This window comes from Symphodus melops (genome assembly GCF_947650265.1).
Source record: "Symphodus melops genome assembly, chromosome: 2".
NCBI classification, from domain to species: Eukaryota; Metazoa; Chordata; class Actinopteri; order Labriformes; family Labridae; genus Symphodus; species Symphodus melops.
In genome coordinates this window covers 17,437,033-17,455,157 of record NC_136692.1, presented here as the reverse complement: position 1 = coordinate 17,455,157, position 18,125 = coordinate 17,437,033, and the positions used below count along the sequence as shown (strand labels likewise).

The following is an 18,125-nucleotide window of genomic DNA, read 5'->3' as shown; positions in this document are numbered from 1 at the left end:
AAGACCTTAACTCTTTTTGCCAGGCTTGACAATGGGGTAGGGTGCCACAGGAGAACTCTGGATAAAGTCAAAGTAAAAAATTCAGCTGTTTGTGGTCACACGTGAAGCTCCTTCTGAAAATAGTTGGTGTTTTTCACAAGTACCAGTCTCAAAGTCATATGATTATATCTGCAATAGCCCGTGTCAAGATGGACTGGAATCCAACGCAGCCGCTAAAAAGCTCAAGGAGAGCTTCTCCACCCCCCCCCCCCCCCCCCACCCACCCCCCCCTCACTCAACCAGGTTTTGCAGGTTTATCCCTTTGCTCCAATAAAAACAGCAAGTTCGATCCCTGCGCCTTTCTCTCCAGCCTAAATAAATTATGACATGGATAACCAAGAGCTTCTGGCGGTTGAGATGGCGTTGGAAGAGTGGCTGCACTTCCTTGAGGAGCAGAACATCCTTTGGATGGAACACAAGAACCTTGAATATCAGATCAGCCAAAATTCTGAACTCTAGTCCAGGTGGGCTTCTCGGTTCTTTGAATTGTTGTCTCAAAGTTTTCAGCTTCTTTATATCATCCTTATTTATTTTTTTTACTTTGTATGAAATTTTATGATGATGTTAAAATACGTTTTTTTACTGATATATGAGTGTACTGTGGTATTTTGTTGTATCAGACTGTGAATTGTATTCTTTTGCAAAATATGAATATGAGCATTTTCAATCAATCAATCAATATTTTTTTATTTTATATAGCACTTTTCATGCAATAAGGTGGCACAATTCTGTAATACAATACAATTCTGTAGCAAGTGCTAAAGACAAATTCATTTTTTAAAGACTAACTACAGACTAAAAGAACAGAATTTTAGCCAAATTGAAAAATAAAATAGCTTATTTGTTTGGAAAAAGTTCATTTCTTTGTTTCCTTATTGATTTCATTATTGTTTGCATGGATGGTTGGATGGATTTTACTCAGATTGCAGCTCTTCAAAAAAACACATTCATGCACAGCCATTGTCATAGTTTTGTGTTTTTATCTCTCTGGAATAAATAGTTTTGCTCCACATATTATTCTGGAAGCACAAACAGCTGAGCACTGCACTTTCCCTCTGTAGCATCACAATAGCAGCTTTGAATTGTCCTCGATGAGCAGCCAATGAGCTTGAAGCAGTGGCAGTGGTTCAGAGTCTAGCAGCGCCTGGTCCCTGCCAGTTTTCAGCTGGACTCCTGTGGCTGCTGGAGAATTTTCTGATTCATCACCATTGTACCAATTGTCTATAAAAATTAAATTGAAGCAGTGCTTTCCCATGAGGGCAACAAATCAAAGTTTATGAAAGAGTACAAACAAAAAAATGAATGACTCTGAAGATTTTAAGGTAACAGCTTCACATCTAACCTTTCTTATTTGTTCCAGTGTTTTTAACATACATTTTCTTGGTTGAGCTTTTGATTTCTGTCTTTCACAAATATTAACATGACCATATCTGACCATACTTGTGATAGAAACACTTTTTTTTCCAGGAGGAGATTCTGAGCAGAAGCAAAGACCAAATAGATGGCACAGGAATGAGTCGGAACAACAGAAAAGGAGTAAGGGTGACAGGGAAATATGTTCCTCCTGTCGACTGGGGCAATAGAGCAGGAGGTCCATGCATCATCCACTCCCCACCCAGCACTGCTTTACCCCCAGACACTCCAACTGTGATCTCCATTGGCACCATTCCTCACAGGCCATTAGAGAGGGCAGATGATCGAATGATGGACAAACCTACAGTTACAGAGGATTGGAACACAGAGACTCCCTCTAAACACAGGGTGTCTTACAACGAGACTGGCCGAGTCCCTCGTCAGACCATGGAGGAGCTGAAGACCATCCTGAAGGAGAGTCCTCTGCTCAGCATCCGGGGTAGAGACAATGGGAAGCCTGGCAGTCCATACACATACCTCCATGGAAACAGCAGCAGTGGTGGAGTTGAAGGTGGTAGACCCAATGGACGCCAGGATGATGGAAACCCCAACAGGGCGTTTAGCACCTTCAAACCCAACTTTGAAGCTTCCAGAAAAGGGGGACAAAGGTCCAGTGATAGCACATCTATTCTGCAACCTCCCAGCATGGATTCATCCAGCTCGTTCAGGTTTGAGGCCAACACAAATAGACAGCCACGAGTTACAGCACACACATATGCAACTGGCGGCTCCTGTGGAGAGAGTGGAGCTTCTCACACAGGTCAGTAAAGCTTTGGTTTGATCAAAATGTTTTACTTGATCTAATTAATTAATTAATTGTTTGAGTTCTTTAAGGAGTAATCACTGGAAGATTTTGGGATACAAGACAATGTCGCTAAAGTCCCGCCTCTGTCTTTTTTGTTTAAAAAATGTGCTTCAATGTCAAACTTTCAATCAATATTCTGAGTAGATTTTTAAGGAGATTAATTGTGTCAGTGTTCTCTCATGAGCAAATGCAGTACAGTTTCACTCAGTAGTCTACTTCACACCAGGTTTGCCATTTCTACAATGCCCTTTCACACTCATGTACACAGATATGAGAATTGGCATTTACTTGGTTGGTGGATGTGGATCAAACCAACTTTACTCAGTGGTTAGTTGATAGCAAAATAAACTGGTTTGGGATGTAACTGTGGTGTGACTGAAGTAAATGGAACGCTTTCTCAACTTGGCTATATTAATTGTGCATTGTGCTCCTGAAAAGGCCTGGTCATCTTGTTTCCACTTTCCACTTTCACTTTTTCCAATGTGAGGCAATAGCCCCTTTTATATTGATAATTCAAGGTGGGACTTTTACATCCATGTTAACGCTCATTATCAGAGTTAATGTTGTATGAGGTGGATTAATGGGGAAGGTAATTACTTAGCTGAGCTGGCATCAAAGGTTTGGTGAAGTAGGGTTGACAAATTATCAATAGTTAATGTTGCATAATGGTAGGGTGTGACACTGGTGTGTGTGTGTATATACATGTATGTCTAAATGTATGTGTATGTGGAACTCACACTATTCACACCTCCTGTTACTTGCACTTAGGCAACACCAGAACACAAAGTAAAATTGCCCACTAGGAGAACATTGGTATGTTGTTGCTGGGTTCAATGTAAACGTATATAGTCATGATGATGGCCAAATTTGTTGGTGGGTCGATGGTCAAATTTCAGTCTATAAAAAAGGCTAATCCAACTATCTACTGATTCCATGACTCTGCAAATAATCATGATAAATTTGAAAAGAATATCTTACCTTAGTTGTTATGACATATTTGGAAAAAGTTAAAATTGTCCAGATAAGTATTTCCAACCCTTTTAGCTCAGCTCAAACGGGCTACACCCCTGTTTCAAAGTGGCAATATGGCTTGAGTTGGAAATTGGGACTGGGTCTTAGTGTTTTAAATAAAACTCTTTAATTGATGTTCATTATTTCCATCTCTTTCTAACAGATAACGAAAAGGAGACTGTTGAGATATTTTGGAATCAGAGTTTCATTTCAGCCATGGAGCAGATTAAGCAGCAGATTGCAAGAGAAAATATCAACTTCGTCAGGTTTGAAGCCACTGACCTCCATGGGGTGTCCAGGTCCAAGACAGTACCTGTCCGCTTCTTCCATGTAATCACCCTCTACACGTCACATATTTTAAGCTGCTATCTTTTAAGCTATCTATTGTAGCTGTATTTCCTCGTACAGTGTATCTTCAATTAGCAATATGCTTGTTTTAATATATCATCAAACGTCCCGTAACATGCTCACTATTACTTTGCTAACCAATTAATGCAGTGAATGTATATCTGCATTTTGTACCATCATATCTTAGCAGGACAACATGCTTTCATCTCCCAATTAGCACCAAACACAATGTACATGCAAAGCTGATAAGAATGTTATAAGCTGAGTTCATTTTAAAGTTTGTTCTAATACTTTTGCCCTAAGGCTTATAATGATTTTGGGCCAGTTGCCTTCAATTCTATTGTAATGAAATGTTTTAAAAACTTGTGAAGATGGAGTTTATTAATGGAATCAAGCAGGCACTCAATCATATCCAGTTTTCCTATATGGAACATAGAGGAGTTGAGGATCCCACAATAACTCTTTACTTAACTCTTGCTCAAACATCTGGAAGGAACAAAAACACATACTAGAAAGTTATTCCTTTGTTTTCATGTGCTTTCAATACAACCTTGTACAGGCTAGTAGAACACTTTTACAGTCATTGTCAGTTTACGATGAAGGTAAGTCTAGCCATGGCTCTGTTGTGGATGATTGTTTTAGCTGGTGCAATGATTCTTTCTTGAATTTAAACATTTTAGAACCTGTGCTCTAAACCATGAGGGCTGCTGAATGTGTAAAAACCAATATCTTGAAACATTTATTGACTCCAACTGAACTGTAGCTGATGGTTACATTGTATTTCAAGAAATGGATAATACCCTAAAACTCCCTTTAAAAATGGTTACATTTACCTTTCTGTTTGTGGATGATGAGAAAATATGATGTAATTTGATAAAGACCAAGCTTTATTTGCGTTTTTTGCATTGAGCAGGAATAACTGATTCTGCCCACACACTTACAATTCCAGACTAATCAAATCTCAATTATTTCTCAGTTTTTAAGGCATACTGTAACTGTAATATCTCATCTAAATAAAATGTTGCATCCACAGGAGAAATCAGTTTATGGGATACCAATGCCAAGAAGTTACTTGGAGCTGACCCTGAGTCCTAAGAGCAATGAAGTGGACCACGCAAACAGTGTAAACTTCAGCAGTGATGTACTCCTGATCCCTGATCTAACAACCTTCAGGGTCCTACCCTGGGCGGAGCAAACAGCCCGGGTCATCTGCGATCCCTGCACAGTGACAGGAAGCCCTCTTCGCACTTCCCCTCGCCTAATTGCCAAGCAGCTCCTTGGTCAGCTCCAAAGCATGGGATTCTCACTGCATTCATCCTTTACGTATGAATGCTGCGTCCTTGGGGCACCGGACCGGATTGGACCAAAGACTCTCATGTTCCCAGCTACCACCCTGCTTAGCAACCATGACTTGCCGTTCTTCCAGCAGCTGGTGGACAGCATGTACTGCATGGGTGCAGACATAGACAGCATCGCCTCTGCAAGTGGTCCAGGCCAGATGGAGATCAACCTTAGGCCAGAGTTTGGGATTGCGGCTGCAGATAGCGCCTTCACCTTCCGCACTGGCATCAAGGAAATGGCTCGTAAACACAGTTACATTGCTAGCTTCTTTACTGATGATGGCCTGTACAATGCTGGTGTGATGTCTCACAGCTTATGGGATGCCAACGGGCGACGCAGCCTCTTCCAGAGTGGGGAAAAAGCAGGTGAGCTGTCTGAGATTGGCAGAAAATGGCTGGCCGGGCTCCTTACCCACTCTGCTGCCCTGAGCTGCCTGATGTCACCTGGTCTGGGTTGCCGGAGCCACATTGCCAAGGCCATGAAAGACCCCAAACGCGTGCTATGTGCAACATGCGGATGCAATGATAACAGCAGCTCCTTTAACATCAAGTGTCATGGCGGAAGGGAGACGCACATCGACAACAAGCTAGGCTCAGCCATGGCCAACCCTTACATTGTGCTAGCTGCCACCGTTGCCGCTGGATTGGATGGTATCAGACGAAACTTGAACATGGAAAGCAGTCTAAACAAATCGCCCAGTCAGCAGAGGGAGTTCGCCATTCCCGTAAAGCTTGACGATGCTCTTGAGGCATTAGGGGACAATCATGTTATTCGCAGCGCACTTGGAGAGCCGTTTGTTCAGTATTTCATTGCCATGAAAAAGTTTGAGATTGAGACCCAAGAACTAGACGATGAGAGAAACAAGTGCCTTGAGTATTTCATTTAGAAAAAAATCTGTTTTTGTATCCTGAGAAACACACTTCCTCCTCCCAAATATATTAAAGCATGATAAAAGACAGCCTCATTCAAAAAAGTTTTATTTTATACATCATGTTGATCTTATTATTACACAAATTGTAGATATTTTCAAGTATAACAAATAAAGGAATTAGTGCACCTTAAACGTGCAAAGCAGTGAGGTGCAATTCTGTTGTTTTTATGTACATCTCTTTCATTTCTTTCAACTGTACAGCTGTTGTTATAGTATTAAATTATTTATGAATGTAATAAAAGGGGTTGACTTAGGCACTGTGCAAGATTGATCCAAAAGAAAACAAAATCAGAATAATAATCAATTATGTGGCTCTCTTAAGTAAAGGAAAAGTTTCTGAATCTTATGTGTACTAAATCCTACAACCTCTTGGGGCCACGAGTGTAATTTCTGACAAACTTTCTTGTAGTCCAAAAGACGTCCTTTCCTATCTTCTCTGACTTTCTCATCTTTACCTTTCTTCTCTTCACAAAAAAAGGTAAAGGTGAAATCATAAATAGGGTTTCAAGGCATGTGTGCTCTATAACAAAAAGTTGATTCAGATAATAAGAGTTTTTCTGACGAAGAATGCTTATTTTTACAGAGTACATTTAAAAAGTAAACATAGTTTCTATGTTTACTTCTCCAACAATATGTGGTTGCATATTTACAATTGGTAACTTTTGATAATTAATAATCTTTACTGCAATTATTTTGAGACTAAGTCTTTGGACTAAGTCTACAACGGAAAGAAGATCCAATAAAACATGTTTTAACTATCTATGCTGTATAATTAGTAAGAATAAATGTATAGATTTATCATTAGTATAGCAAATTGAGCCTCAAATGATTTTCAACAACAACAAACAAACGCTCTGTCCAAATAACTAAAGAAATCCTTTTTGTTCACTTAAAAATGTTCTTAATTAAGACAAAAATCATTTATCTATGTGTCAATTCATGAACCAATGAGGTAAAGGTAGATGTTTTTTAAAAGCAGGTCAGTTGTAATTTTCTAAAAGGCCAGGTATTTTCCCAATATAGCTCATAGGCGAAGTGTTTGGCCACGTAAAAAGAGAAAAAAAGAGTGCATTTGTTGGGGACTATTTTCAGTGGCATATAAAATAAATGATACTTGAAAAAACAGACTACTCGTTGAATGTATTTTTGGTTTTAGTCTTTCCAAAGGTTTTGGATGAGTAGAGATACAACTTTTACTTCTTGCTATATTTTCATTCATATCTGCAAGCGCTCTTTGAAAAATAGACTGCTTTAAATCTATACTATTTAGAATAATATTACAATGTTTATACTAAAATATCAGAATTATTGAAAATGGACTCAAACTATGTTCTATAGACTGGCACAGGAATGAGTCCTAAACCCCAGAAGGGAGTTAGCATTTTAGCACCATGGGTTCTAAACTCTAAAAGTCAATGGGGCTTTTCAATGGGTTTGTGGTTAGATGCCTGAAATGAGGTCTGCATTAACTCTTCAAACTTCATTTAAATGGTGTTTAAAAGATTATAAAGCTGAACAATACAGCAAAGCATCAGAAACGTATGTTTGGGGAGCACCGGTGGCGCAGTGGCAGCGCATGCGCTCCCATGTATTGAGGCTACAGTCCTCATGCGGGCGGCCCGGGTATGTATCCGACCCATGGCGACTTTACTGCATGTCTCTCCCCACTCTCTCCGTTTTCTGACTCTATCCACTGTCCTATCATTAAAGGCTAAAAAGGCCCAAAAATAAAACCTAAAAAAAATAAAAGACACAAAGCTAATTTTCTGCAATGATCCAAAATCCAATGCAAAAATCCCAAATGCAGTTCTCATTTGAACCCATGGCGAAGTTTCTTCCGGATTGGCCTCCAAAAATACGTCATCCCTTTTCCAGTCTATATATATTTTATTGTGTACCTACATTACTTTACATATTTTCATGTTAAAATACTTAATTTTATAGTTGTAACACAAAGTTTCTTATTGTGGCGGCCTCCATGACAAAGTCGCCATAACAATAATTAATGCCATGGAAACACCGGATGTTACGCCAACTGTTACTGAGAGCTGCTCTACTGTTGCTGTGATAGAAAAATTTAATATAAATCATATTTTGATATGTCATCTGTAAAAATATTCCCTTCCTAGCAGAATAGCAGAGAGAATCCCTCATGAGTCCCCCCCAGCCTTGAAAACATATTTTGTTTTGGAATTTACATACTGCGTGTTTAACTTCACTCAACATGTGTTTTGACATTTATGCATAATTTCATCCCAGATAAAAGCCCCAATATTAAATCTGCCAAAAAATAACACATATTCCAATAGACTTCATTCTTGATCATAGTGACAATCATTTCTTCTTGCAGCTCTACTTGTTTTTGCTTATCAGATTTCCAACTCGCTGCATGAACTTTCCCAGTTTGTTTTCAGTGCCACTTTGTGTCGAATTACCTTGGCAGTTAGAGTCATGTCTGTTCAAGGAGGAGCCTTTCTCTTTCTCTGAGGAGTGCGTGCTCCCAACCCTCGTCGATTTATCCCGAGGAATACTTTCAGTGCTGAGCAAATATTCAAATCGACTGTAGACTTTCTCTCTCCGATAGACAGCTGCTCCCTCCTTGTCTGGAGTGCTACTCCCACCATGGTCCTGGTCTGCTGCATGGCTTGTCTTTTTCTTGCTTGAACGGTGAGGAGATAACCTCGGAAAAGGAGATTTAGGCTTCTCCAGCTCTGTTGGACTACTGATGGACTTCTGGGACCTCAAGGTGCTCGGCGATTGACCCTTCTTTGGTGATTTTCTTTCTGAAGAGACCTGCAAATGGTCAGATGTAACTGATTGCTTTGACCCTGAGGGATTTTGTGATCTCAATGAGGGCTTTCTTTGGAGTGATTTCTCCTCTTTTTTGGAGGCTTTCTTTTCATCTGATGTAAGAAGTGATTGTACTTTCTTTCTCATGGAGTGCTTCCTCTGAAGGCTTTGTTCCTCGTGTTGTGTTTGCCCCTTTTCAATGGGACTACTCTTACCATCCATTGTAAGCTGAGATCCTGAAGAAGTACTTGAGTTCTTTCTTACAGTTTGTGCCTCAATGGATAGTGATCTTTTTGTCTCTTTAGGAGAAACTGAGGCTGAGCTTTTTGGCACCTTACCCATAGAACCACGACTTCCTCCTGGTCGATCTTGATGCTGCGGATCTGAAGGTAAGGTTGATTTAATCGAGTTCTCCTTTGGAATAGCTTTGTCCTCAATGTGAATCTCCTCATTTCCTTCTTTAAATGCAGAGTCTGAACTGTTGACTCTCGAATTCGAACTCTCTTTCTCTTCAGGGATTTCAGTCAAAGACACCATAGCTCTAGGATGCTGGAGGTTGAGACCACTAGGCTGCGAATGAGAAAGCTTGAGAGATGGATCATTTAGTTTTACCTCTATATCCGCAGCAGAGGTTGTCCTTGAAAGAGGCTCACGCCAATCATATGTCTGCATTTTCCTTCGATCAGTAACCATTTTGACGTCATTGTGAGAGGCAGAGTGGTGGCCATCAGTGAGAATTTGTTGCCTTTTGTCGCCTTCTTTCTTTGGCTCAGGTTCTTTGTTGTTGGGTGGTTCAAGGCTATTGCCATTTTGTGGATTTGGCTCTAACTCTGACATACTCTGCCTCATGTCCAAACCTCTCAACGAAGTCATCAGTTTAGGCCTGTCTAGAGTCGGATACATAGACCTCAATGACTCTTGGCTCTGCCTGAGATTGGTGTATTCCTGCAAGCTAAGTCTTTTATGTCTCATTTCCTCCATCCTGGATTTAATGTCCCTGGACCTGCTGTGAATCATTTGTGACTGATACTCGTTCAAGCCTGTGTAACTGCTATATGGAGATGTCATTGGGGATATCGCATCACATGATGCATCTAGAGGAACATCACTGTTGTTGAGGTATGTGTCCATCTTCCACCTGTTGAGGGATGTTTCAGAGTTGAATGGTAGCAGATTCTGGTCTACTCCATAGAGCGTTCGGTGCCTAAGATGCTGCTGAGACAATCTGTTTGTTAGCAGCAGGTCACCACCCACCCTCAGGTTAGATTCAGTCCTCTCTGTAGCAAGAGGGACTCCAAAGTCTTTGGTCCCCATCCTCAGCCGATTTAAGGAGTTTAGATTCTGAAGTTCTCCTCCATAACTGTGTCCTCGCACCAGATTCCCCATTTCAGCACAATGAGATTGATGCAGTCTGTCCTGCATGCTCAGTCCCCTGGTCAACATGGCGGCATTGTTAAACCTGTCATCCTGAGCGCCCCTCATATTGTGCATCACTCTGGATCTCATGTGAATCTGGTTGAGGGAGAGTTGACTGCAGTTTGAGCTTTTCATTGCCACAATATCGCTTAGGTACTGGATTGGTAACTTGTTGCTTGACTCCAATACAGGAACTGCAGAGCGGGCGTAAAGTCTTCGAAACTCCTCGTCATAAGTACAAACCAGCTGACCTGTGACAACCATGACCATGCTTAGGTGGATCTTCTCAAACGTCCATGTGTAGCTGAAAAATAATTAAAACAGGTAAGTTCAGATGGGATAACTTTGTATTATTATTATTATTATTGTTATTATTGTTATTACTGTGGACAGATTGTTAGAGTAACAAATATAATGAAACAAATCTTATTTGTCTGAAATACTTGGAGACTTTATCTGGATCAGAACCTGGGTGCGAAATACAAGTCTAGGGGGGTCTAAGACCCCCTGATTGATACTTGAACCCCCTTGAAAGCCTCAAGAGCAACATTTTTTTTTGGGGGGGGGTCTCCAGAAAAAAAGGTCACTTGTAATTCACTTTACAGCCTACTCTGCAGTAGATCAGAGAGAGAAAGAGAAAAAGACCGCATGAACAATGTATTTTCCCGTTTTGTGCAGCTACTTGCTGCAGATGTCCAAAAAGATTGGATCGTAATTGTTTTTCAGAAAAGGCACAAATTGGTGCATAAAAACTGATCAGAATGCAGGAAAATCAAGGTCAGGTGTACAAAATCCCAGATCCTCCCTTACCTGTAGGCGAACTTTATTAAACTGGTCATGATTTATTTATTTATTTATTTTTAAACTATAGGCTAAGCCTTGTGTTGGAGGGCCCTCCCCCTGATTGTGACTGGGTATTTCGCACTCTGATCAAGACATCTGATTTCTGATCTTTTTCTGATTTCTGAAAACATCTGGTCCCTTCATCTTTCTTAAGCTTCTGATCCATAATATCCTAAGGTACAGAAGTCCTCCTAATTTCCCAATTAACCTTTTATACCTCTTTCTTATGCCCTTTCAGTTCTTATACACCAGTCCCTTTGCCATGGTTAGTTGCCAAGTTGTCAATATTGCTTCGTGCCTTTGATTTCCAGCAAACTGAACCTCAACTTGAATCTGTATCCACATATTCATTTTACCTTTTTCTGGCCCTTACCTGTGGATTTTATTTTGCATTTGCGACCCTTTCTTATAAACTGTTTATCTATCTATACAGTGTTCCAGTTATTTGCATTTGGGTTCTTTTCATTGTTGGCTTGATCGTTTATTCGCTCAGAACTAAATGAGGTGGTTTGGCTTATATGACCATATTTTGATGATATTATGTATGCAAGCTTTTTCTGATTTTTTTAATTTAATCCTATTGCCCTTATGTTTAAGCAGTATAATTTTTTGAATGAAATCACTTCACTTTTTCTATTTGCATAGTTGTCTGTATTTGGGTCCCTTTTCCATCTTTATAAATCATAGGTAATTGATTATATCCAGATTGTATATCTTGATACGGACTGACATAAATCCCAGGTGTCCCTTGGGTCCAGTATGCCAACAGTGTGCTGGTTGTTGGATTTGTTTTTGGTTGATTATATTTTCTATTTAAACATTACAGGACAAGAAATAAAAGGCACCATTCATTTAAAATATTCCTCAAATCTTGGCCCATTTTAGTGTAATTGTTGGGTTAAACATGTTTGGGAAAAGGTAAAACTGACTTACCTGAATGTTCCATACACCACTGTTCTACAGTCCACGAGCAAAAACTTTTGCTCCAAACCTCCATGGAACTTTACCCCGGACTGACACTGATACTGCTGCCCCTGAACCGTTCGAACACGAATGTTCTGAAAAAAGCAAAAGGATTCACAAAGTTGAAGCTCGTAGATAGCTTATTGTTATTTATTGTAAGTAAATAAAAACATTTCAGAGACATGAAATGCTGAGAGTTTAATAATTGTACAACAAGATAGGCTATTATTCCTGGACTACAGGAGGTTGCCCCCTGTTGACTGTTAGAAGGAATGCATTTTTAAAGCCATTCTACATTAGCTTCACTTTTTAAACCAGGTGTTTTAATTACCTCCATAGATACTGTACACTCAATGGTTTGCAATCTTGAGTTTAAAGTGAAAAATAAAAATCCATGTGTTTTGGGGCTTCTATTAGATTGTTTACGTATTTTTTCATTTGTCCCTGTTTGTAAATTATATAACATTACACTTCCAGAAAGCTTGTTTTTGTTGCAGGACAGAACAATTACCTTTAACAGTAAAAAAACATTAAGAAAGGGAACTAGAGATACAAGTGTTTTCTATTTCCACATATGCTAGAAGCTTCACTGGACTCAAATGTGCATACCCTTTGTGATACCCAACAAGAACAAGCCTGTCTGTCACTATTTTTGGGTCAATGTTTTTTGATGTGGCTACTGGCTAAGTAATTCACGCAGACATCACACAGTCATCACTCTATGCTCTGACTACTTGTTGTTTGAGCTGACGAAACGTCACCCTGATGCTGTTCAACAAGAAAATCCAGACACGCCAACAGGTCTGTTCTATGGCTGCAGCACTTGAGTCGCATCATTGTAATAACAGGTAGAAACTCAACAGGGGAATGCTGATAAATGACAGTGAGCTCAAGAGGGTGTGGAGCAAATGTCAAGCTTAATCCACTAAATGCTTCTGCCAATAGAAGAAAGGTCACGCCACAGGCAAAGCTTCCTCAGGCAGAATACAAACTAAAAAAATAGGGCTGTCAGAAAATATCTCATGTGGTTCATATTTAACTGATCCAAGTGTGTAAAATATTGTACTTTATGTATATGATGGATTTAATTTTTCATGTAAAATTGAAAAAAATACAAATCCTAACCTGAACCATTATTTATCAACCTTAATATATTAAAGTAATATATGTTGTACACACAATTAAAATGAACAAGAGGAAACAAAATTATCCTAACTAGACAAAAATATTTCTCAGTCTATTTACATTTTGATGACTTGGATAATGAAAGGAATGAGGAGTTTATTCAAGCACATAGTACATTTGACATAGTATTTAAGAGCCAAATTAACATTAAGATATGTTTAATAATGTTCTTTTTTTCTTTTTTTTTGACAGGGAAAGTGAATATTAATAAATAGCTCTGCAAATTTGCCAGAGTTTGCCAAAAGGCAAATTTTTATCCGTTGCCCCTGGCCAAATTTTATAAAGTACTCTCTAAAAAAACAAAAAAGTAAAAAAAAAAAGCATGTGCGGAAGGTTAAAGCATGGGTGCTGGACCAAAACTGCGCCCTTTATCAGACAATGAGGACATGGTGTCCTCACCTGAGAGACTGTTAATTAAATTTATTGAAGCAACTTCTTGTGGGATGACTCTTTACTTTTTTCTATTCCTAAATACAGAACAAATTCAAACGCTTCATGTCTGTGTTCACTTCAAATTTTCCTTTCCACATTTGGTGCTTCTTACAAAAAAACATAATGTACATCCATATGATAAACATGAATTGGCATGGTTTTCTCTTTTTTTAGTATCGAGCAATCTGTTTATTTCCCCAGTCTTTGTTGGTGCTTTGCAGCGCTTGTTGTGGGAATCATCTGTGGATTACCACACACAAAAGACGGATACGTATGCCCTTAAAACAGACAAAAAGTCAATAGGTACCTTTAAGAGGGAGGATGTGTTTACAACAGGGGTTGTTGGTGCACTTTACTGGTTGGTTAAGGAGTTTTAATTAGTGTTTTATTAATTATTATAATTTGCTTGTGTTTTTACTTTTCTGGTGCATATTGTAGCCAAGCATTATCAGGCTGGAAACCGATGGTTCATTTTTTTCAAATCCAGAACAACAAGTGCAGACCAACATGCATCTAAATTGTAACAGAGCATTATTGATGATTTATTATCAGAGTAATAAACATTTCATGTAGAGGCTTACTGCTAAACTAGGCCGGTAGCTTAGCATATTATGATTGAGTAACAAGCAGTCATTTGTTTGTTGTTGTCAGCTCAGCTTAATTTCAAAGTGATTGTGTCATCACATTGCTCCAAAGTGTCACATTTTACCCTACCCTTTTAATGGATTTTTCCAAGGCCGTGAAAAGTAATTAAATCTCATCCAAAAGTCACAAATGGTATAAAGCTTTACTTCTGTGCTTGTTTTTTAAATGCTTTTAACTTCTTGGAAAAATAATGACTTTGAAAACAGCATCACGCCTATGACCTTATTGTGCTGCTGATATTCAATGTGATATTGCTTTAATTTAGGCTTTGTCCCAAAATACAGATATAATTTTGACAAAAGTATGTAGCTTATCAATTTAAAGTTTCAAATCCGTGTGCTTAGTCTATAGTTGTCTTAAAGGGGACATTTTTAAAAAATCTACTTTCACAGTGTGTTAACCTGAATGTCTACCGTCCCACAAAATGTGAAATAAACCTATCTGGTCCTTTGTTTGTGGTCTGCATTTAAGTCTGACAACAAAGAAAAGTGCTCTGCTTGAAATTTGCTCCCCTTATGATGTCAAAGGATTGGGATTGAGGTAAAAAAAAAAATCCCTCCGCTCCCCTGGGATCTCCACCCATGGATCTCACTCCCATCCTAGCGTGAAATTTTTGTCTGCCATTTATGTTGTCGCGAGTAAAAGACTGATGTCTACCAGGGAAACTGAGGGGGAGTCCCAGTCTCTTTTAAAGAGACACACACACCAAAACAGAGCGTTCTGAGAGAACTGGTTTATACAGAGTAACAAACCTCCTCTGGCGCTTAATTCACGTTATATTTTGACCTAAGCACAGCAGGGATGTTTCATTTTGACCACATGAGACTGTTTAAAAAGGAGGAAAATGGTAAGGCGTCCTCTTTAACACTTGACCATTATGTTCTTAAATTATAAAGAGAAAAAATAGTATTCTGGTTTTCCAACGTTTGATGAACCAACCTTTTTGCCCAACACTTTACAGATCCCATGTTTTAGGAAGCTTTTTGGAAAAGTGTTTGCCTCACCTTGAAGTCCTGGAGGTTGACGCCCACTCTGAGGGACATGGTGAGGAAGCTCTTGAATTGTAAATCATCCAGAAGGATGTAGACTGCCACTCCTCTCAATGTGGCCGTGATTATCTCTTTGAATATATCCACGTCAGTGAAGACATCCATCGCTATGGCAATCACCTGGAGGCATATTCAGAATTTATGAAGAATTTGAATAAAATACATAAAACATGATTTACTCAGCATTGCCTGGATTTCCTAAGCACAAAGGTCCTTAAGTACAAAGTCACAGATCAAAGCATTGATAACTAATAACTCCCATATTCTCCGAATAAATACATATTGATTTATGGGGTTCTTTTCATGTACAAAACAAATAAATATACTTGAAGTTTGGTATAAAACATCTAAGCACTTCAGAGCATATTGTATTTCATCTAGGATCTGTAACTTGTCTCTCTTAGGGAATAAAGCTCTACTGCAGTCATGCTCAGAGGCATTCTGGATTATAGATTTTATCTTAATAGTGATCAGTAGGAGTTGTTATGTTCCAAGTACAACCATACAAAAGTTCTTACAGATGGTGATGCATGAAGATTGCATCACCATCAGTTCTCAGTTTGTGCAGTTCTCCAATCATGTTCAGATCTGTAGAACAAAAGTTCAGTTCCTACAAATTTAGACAGAGACAGAAACACACCCTGCTGTAAGTTGTGAATTATTAGTTACAGGAGACCGTAAACCCTGGAGCTGAACATGAAGGTTCAGGCTGAGACATGTTGGCTGTTTAATGTCAAGCATGGTCTAACAGTGAAACACGACCTTCATGCTTTCCTTTCCACTTAAAACGAATTTAATAGTCAGCAAACACACTCTTTGTCTCCATGAAGCTGAGCACAGTGTATGTGTATGTATGTTGTTGCATATTGGTCACATTGTGGCAATATTTACTCTTGTTAATTGAGTAATGATTTGCCTCAGGTGTTCAGTTTTCTCAGAAAATGAGAGTAGCTGAAAAGTCATGTGTACTTCATTGTTCAAATATCTGAGCATGTTACCCATACCTTATCTGAACGTTTACATTGTTTATCAATAAATGTCAACTTATAATAATATATTCCTGCGTGTTTGTATTAATGTAGTCTAAAACTGCTTTGTCAGCATTGTCTCTTCTTTTTTTATACAGCTGTTCTATAACTTTTTATTTTGTCCTGAGTTTGTCACCTATGTCGTCACACACTGACTATTGTCTGATTGCGTTTATAAATAAATAAACCACTTTCAGCTGAGACTTCCTTTTCCATGTTCTACATGGTCCAGTTAGCAACTTGAGACACATTCATGTCTTCAGATCAACAGTAATGAAGACTTTGTTCTTTGGATACAAAGTTCATCACCCCGGCCGCTTCAGTCGCAGTGATTTTCCTGAATATTTCCTGTTAAATGGTAAATTGACTTGAGCCTGTCCATTTACTTTTCTAGTCCTCTGACTACTGAAACTGATCTTACACCATGGGTCACACCTACCCATTCACACCCACTCACACTGATGGCAGCGGTTTCTATGTAAAGTGACCATCCCAAGTACCTGGCTAGCCCATTCATACACAGAAGACGACTGACTCCACCAACTGAGCCAAATCCGTACATTCACACATCAGCCTTTTAGTAAGAATCTTACCAGGAGCCTGCAGGAAAGAAAAACAGGCATACAGTAGTGGGGATGAATGGATTCTTCCATTTGCATTCGCAACTACAAATTGCTTGGACAATTTCAGGAATTTTTCATGAGTGCAGTGCATGTGTGGAAAGGGGCTAAAGACTTTGACATGAAAAGACATGAAAACTCTACATTATTTGAATCCTTTGCAACAGAAGTGAATTTAAATGGGCTGCAGCTGAATTCTGTACCCTTAAAGGCCAGAACCACTTGTAAACAAAATGCATGGTAATACTTACTTCACCAGAATTGATGGATTCAAAGTTCTGTGACTAACACCTTAAGGTGATTAATTCAGAATTCAAAGGAATGCTGTCGGGGCTGTGCAGCTCCTCCTGAATACTTCTGACTTTTCTTGTAATTAATACTGACGGCATGAGACGTGTCATCAACAAAACATGTGCTCTGTGCGCAGAGAAATATGTGTAGAGATTTGGGTTTTCCTTTCACGCCTATCATTGTGGGATTTACTGCTATTGTTCTTCACTGTTGATGTTTTTTGGCAATTAGAGTGTGATGAGTGGCTACACATCAATACTCGAGACAGAGAGATGTTTCATTCATGTTTATGCTCCTCACCTGCCTCGCCTCTTGGATCTGTTTGCGCACCACGTCTTTAATACTTGGCGTGTTTTCGCGAGGTGGGTGGAACAACAGGCTGATGCTGGTGTCTACACCCTCCAGTGACACCTCTGGCCAGCCCAAGTCCAGGTCGGGCACCTCCTCATCTGACTCTGTTGGGAAGTATGTAGAGGTCCTGGCCTCTATCTCGCCTGTGAGCCTTTTTTCTTCGGAGCCCTCGTCCTTGTCCTCAACGGCACAAAGTTCTCCATTTTGCAGTATGAATAGGATCTCCTCATCTGACAGAAAGTGGCTGATCTGCTCTGCTCTGAGGAACTCCTCATAGGCCTCTCTCCCCCCGCAGAGCAGCGCGTAAATGGCCAGCCGATATGTCTCTTTATAATGCGGCTGCACATAAACAGTACTGTCCTCTTCTTTGAGAGAAGACAGGCAGGACAGATTGGACATGATGACAGACTTCTGATTTACCTTTGGAGGGAAAAAGACTGTTAACTTAAATAAACACTAAAAGAAGAATTTGTTTATACATGATAAGTGATGAAAACCTGTCCATCAGGTGTGATGCACAGGTGAGCTACACCAGCTTTCGTGCAGTTGATACAAACAAATCAATTGTTTTTCAGTTGTTAAGTCCCAAATGACGTAAAACAAGTATCTTATGACACCTTACAG

General features: G+C 39.4%; 2 protein-coding genes across 2 annotated transcripts; one reads left to right on the top strand and one right to left on the bottom strand.

Moving 5' to 3' along the window:
* Nucleotides 1-888: 888 nt before the first annotated feature.
* Nucleotides 889-6,031, top strand: lgsn (lengsin, lens protein with glutamine synthetase domain). Its single transcript, XM_079338224.1, has 4 exons — nucleotides 889-1,361; nucleotides 1,507-2,212; nucleotides 3,432-3,598; nucleotides 4,650-6,031. Exons 1-4 carry the CDS (start codon nucleotides 1,338-1,340, stop codon nucleotides 5,841-5,843), a joined length of 2,091 nt encoding a protein of 696 aa, XP_079194350.1. The 5' UTR covers nucleotides 889-1,337; the 3' UTR covers nucleotides 5,844-6,031.
* Nucleotides 6,032-8,240: 2,209 nt separating this feature from the next.
* Nucleotides 8,241-17,900, bottom strand: LOC306820056 (uncharacterized protein; the record flags this gene model as incomplete). Its single annotated transcript, XM_079337710.1, has 4 exons — nucleotides 8,241-10,398; nucleotides 11,871-11,995; nucleotides 15,167-15,331; nucleotides 17,451-17,900. 4 exons carry the CDS (start codon nucleotides 17,898-17,900, stop codon nucleotides 8,241-8,243), a joined length of 2,898 nt encoding a protein of 965 aa, XP_079193836.1.
* Nucleotides 17,901-18,125: the final 225 nt, after the last annotated feature.

Bases quoted from the DNA above. Each gene is read 5' to 3' on its own strand.
- lgsn (XM_079338224.1), top strand. From the start codon at position 1,338: ATGAATGACTCTGAAGATTTTAAG. The intron at 1,362-1,506 runs GTAACAGCTTCA...TTTTTTTTCCAG, and splicing joins ATGACTCTGAAGATTTTAAG to GAGGAGATTCTGAGCAGAAG. The intron at 2,213-3,431 runs GTCAGTAAAGCT...TCTTTCTAACAG, and splicing joins GAGTGGAGCTTCTCACACAG to ATAACGAAAAGGAGACTGTT.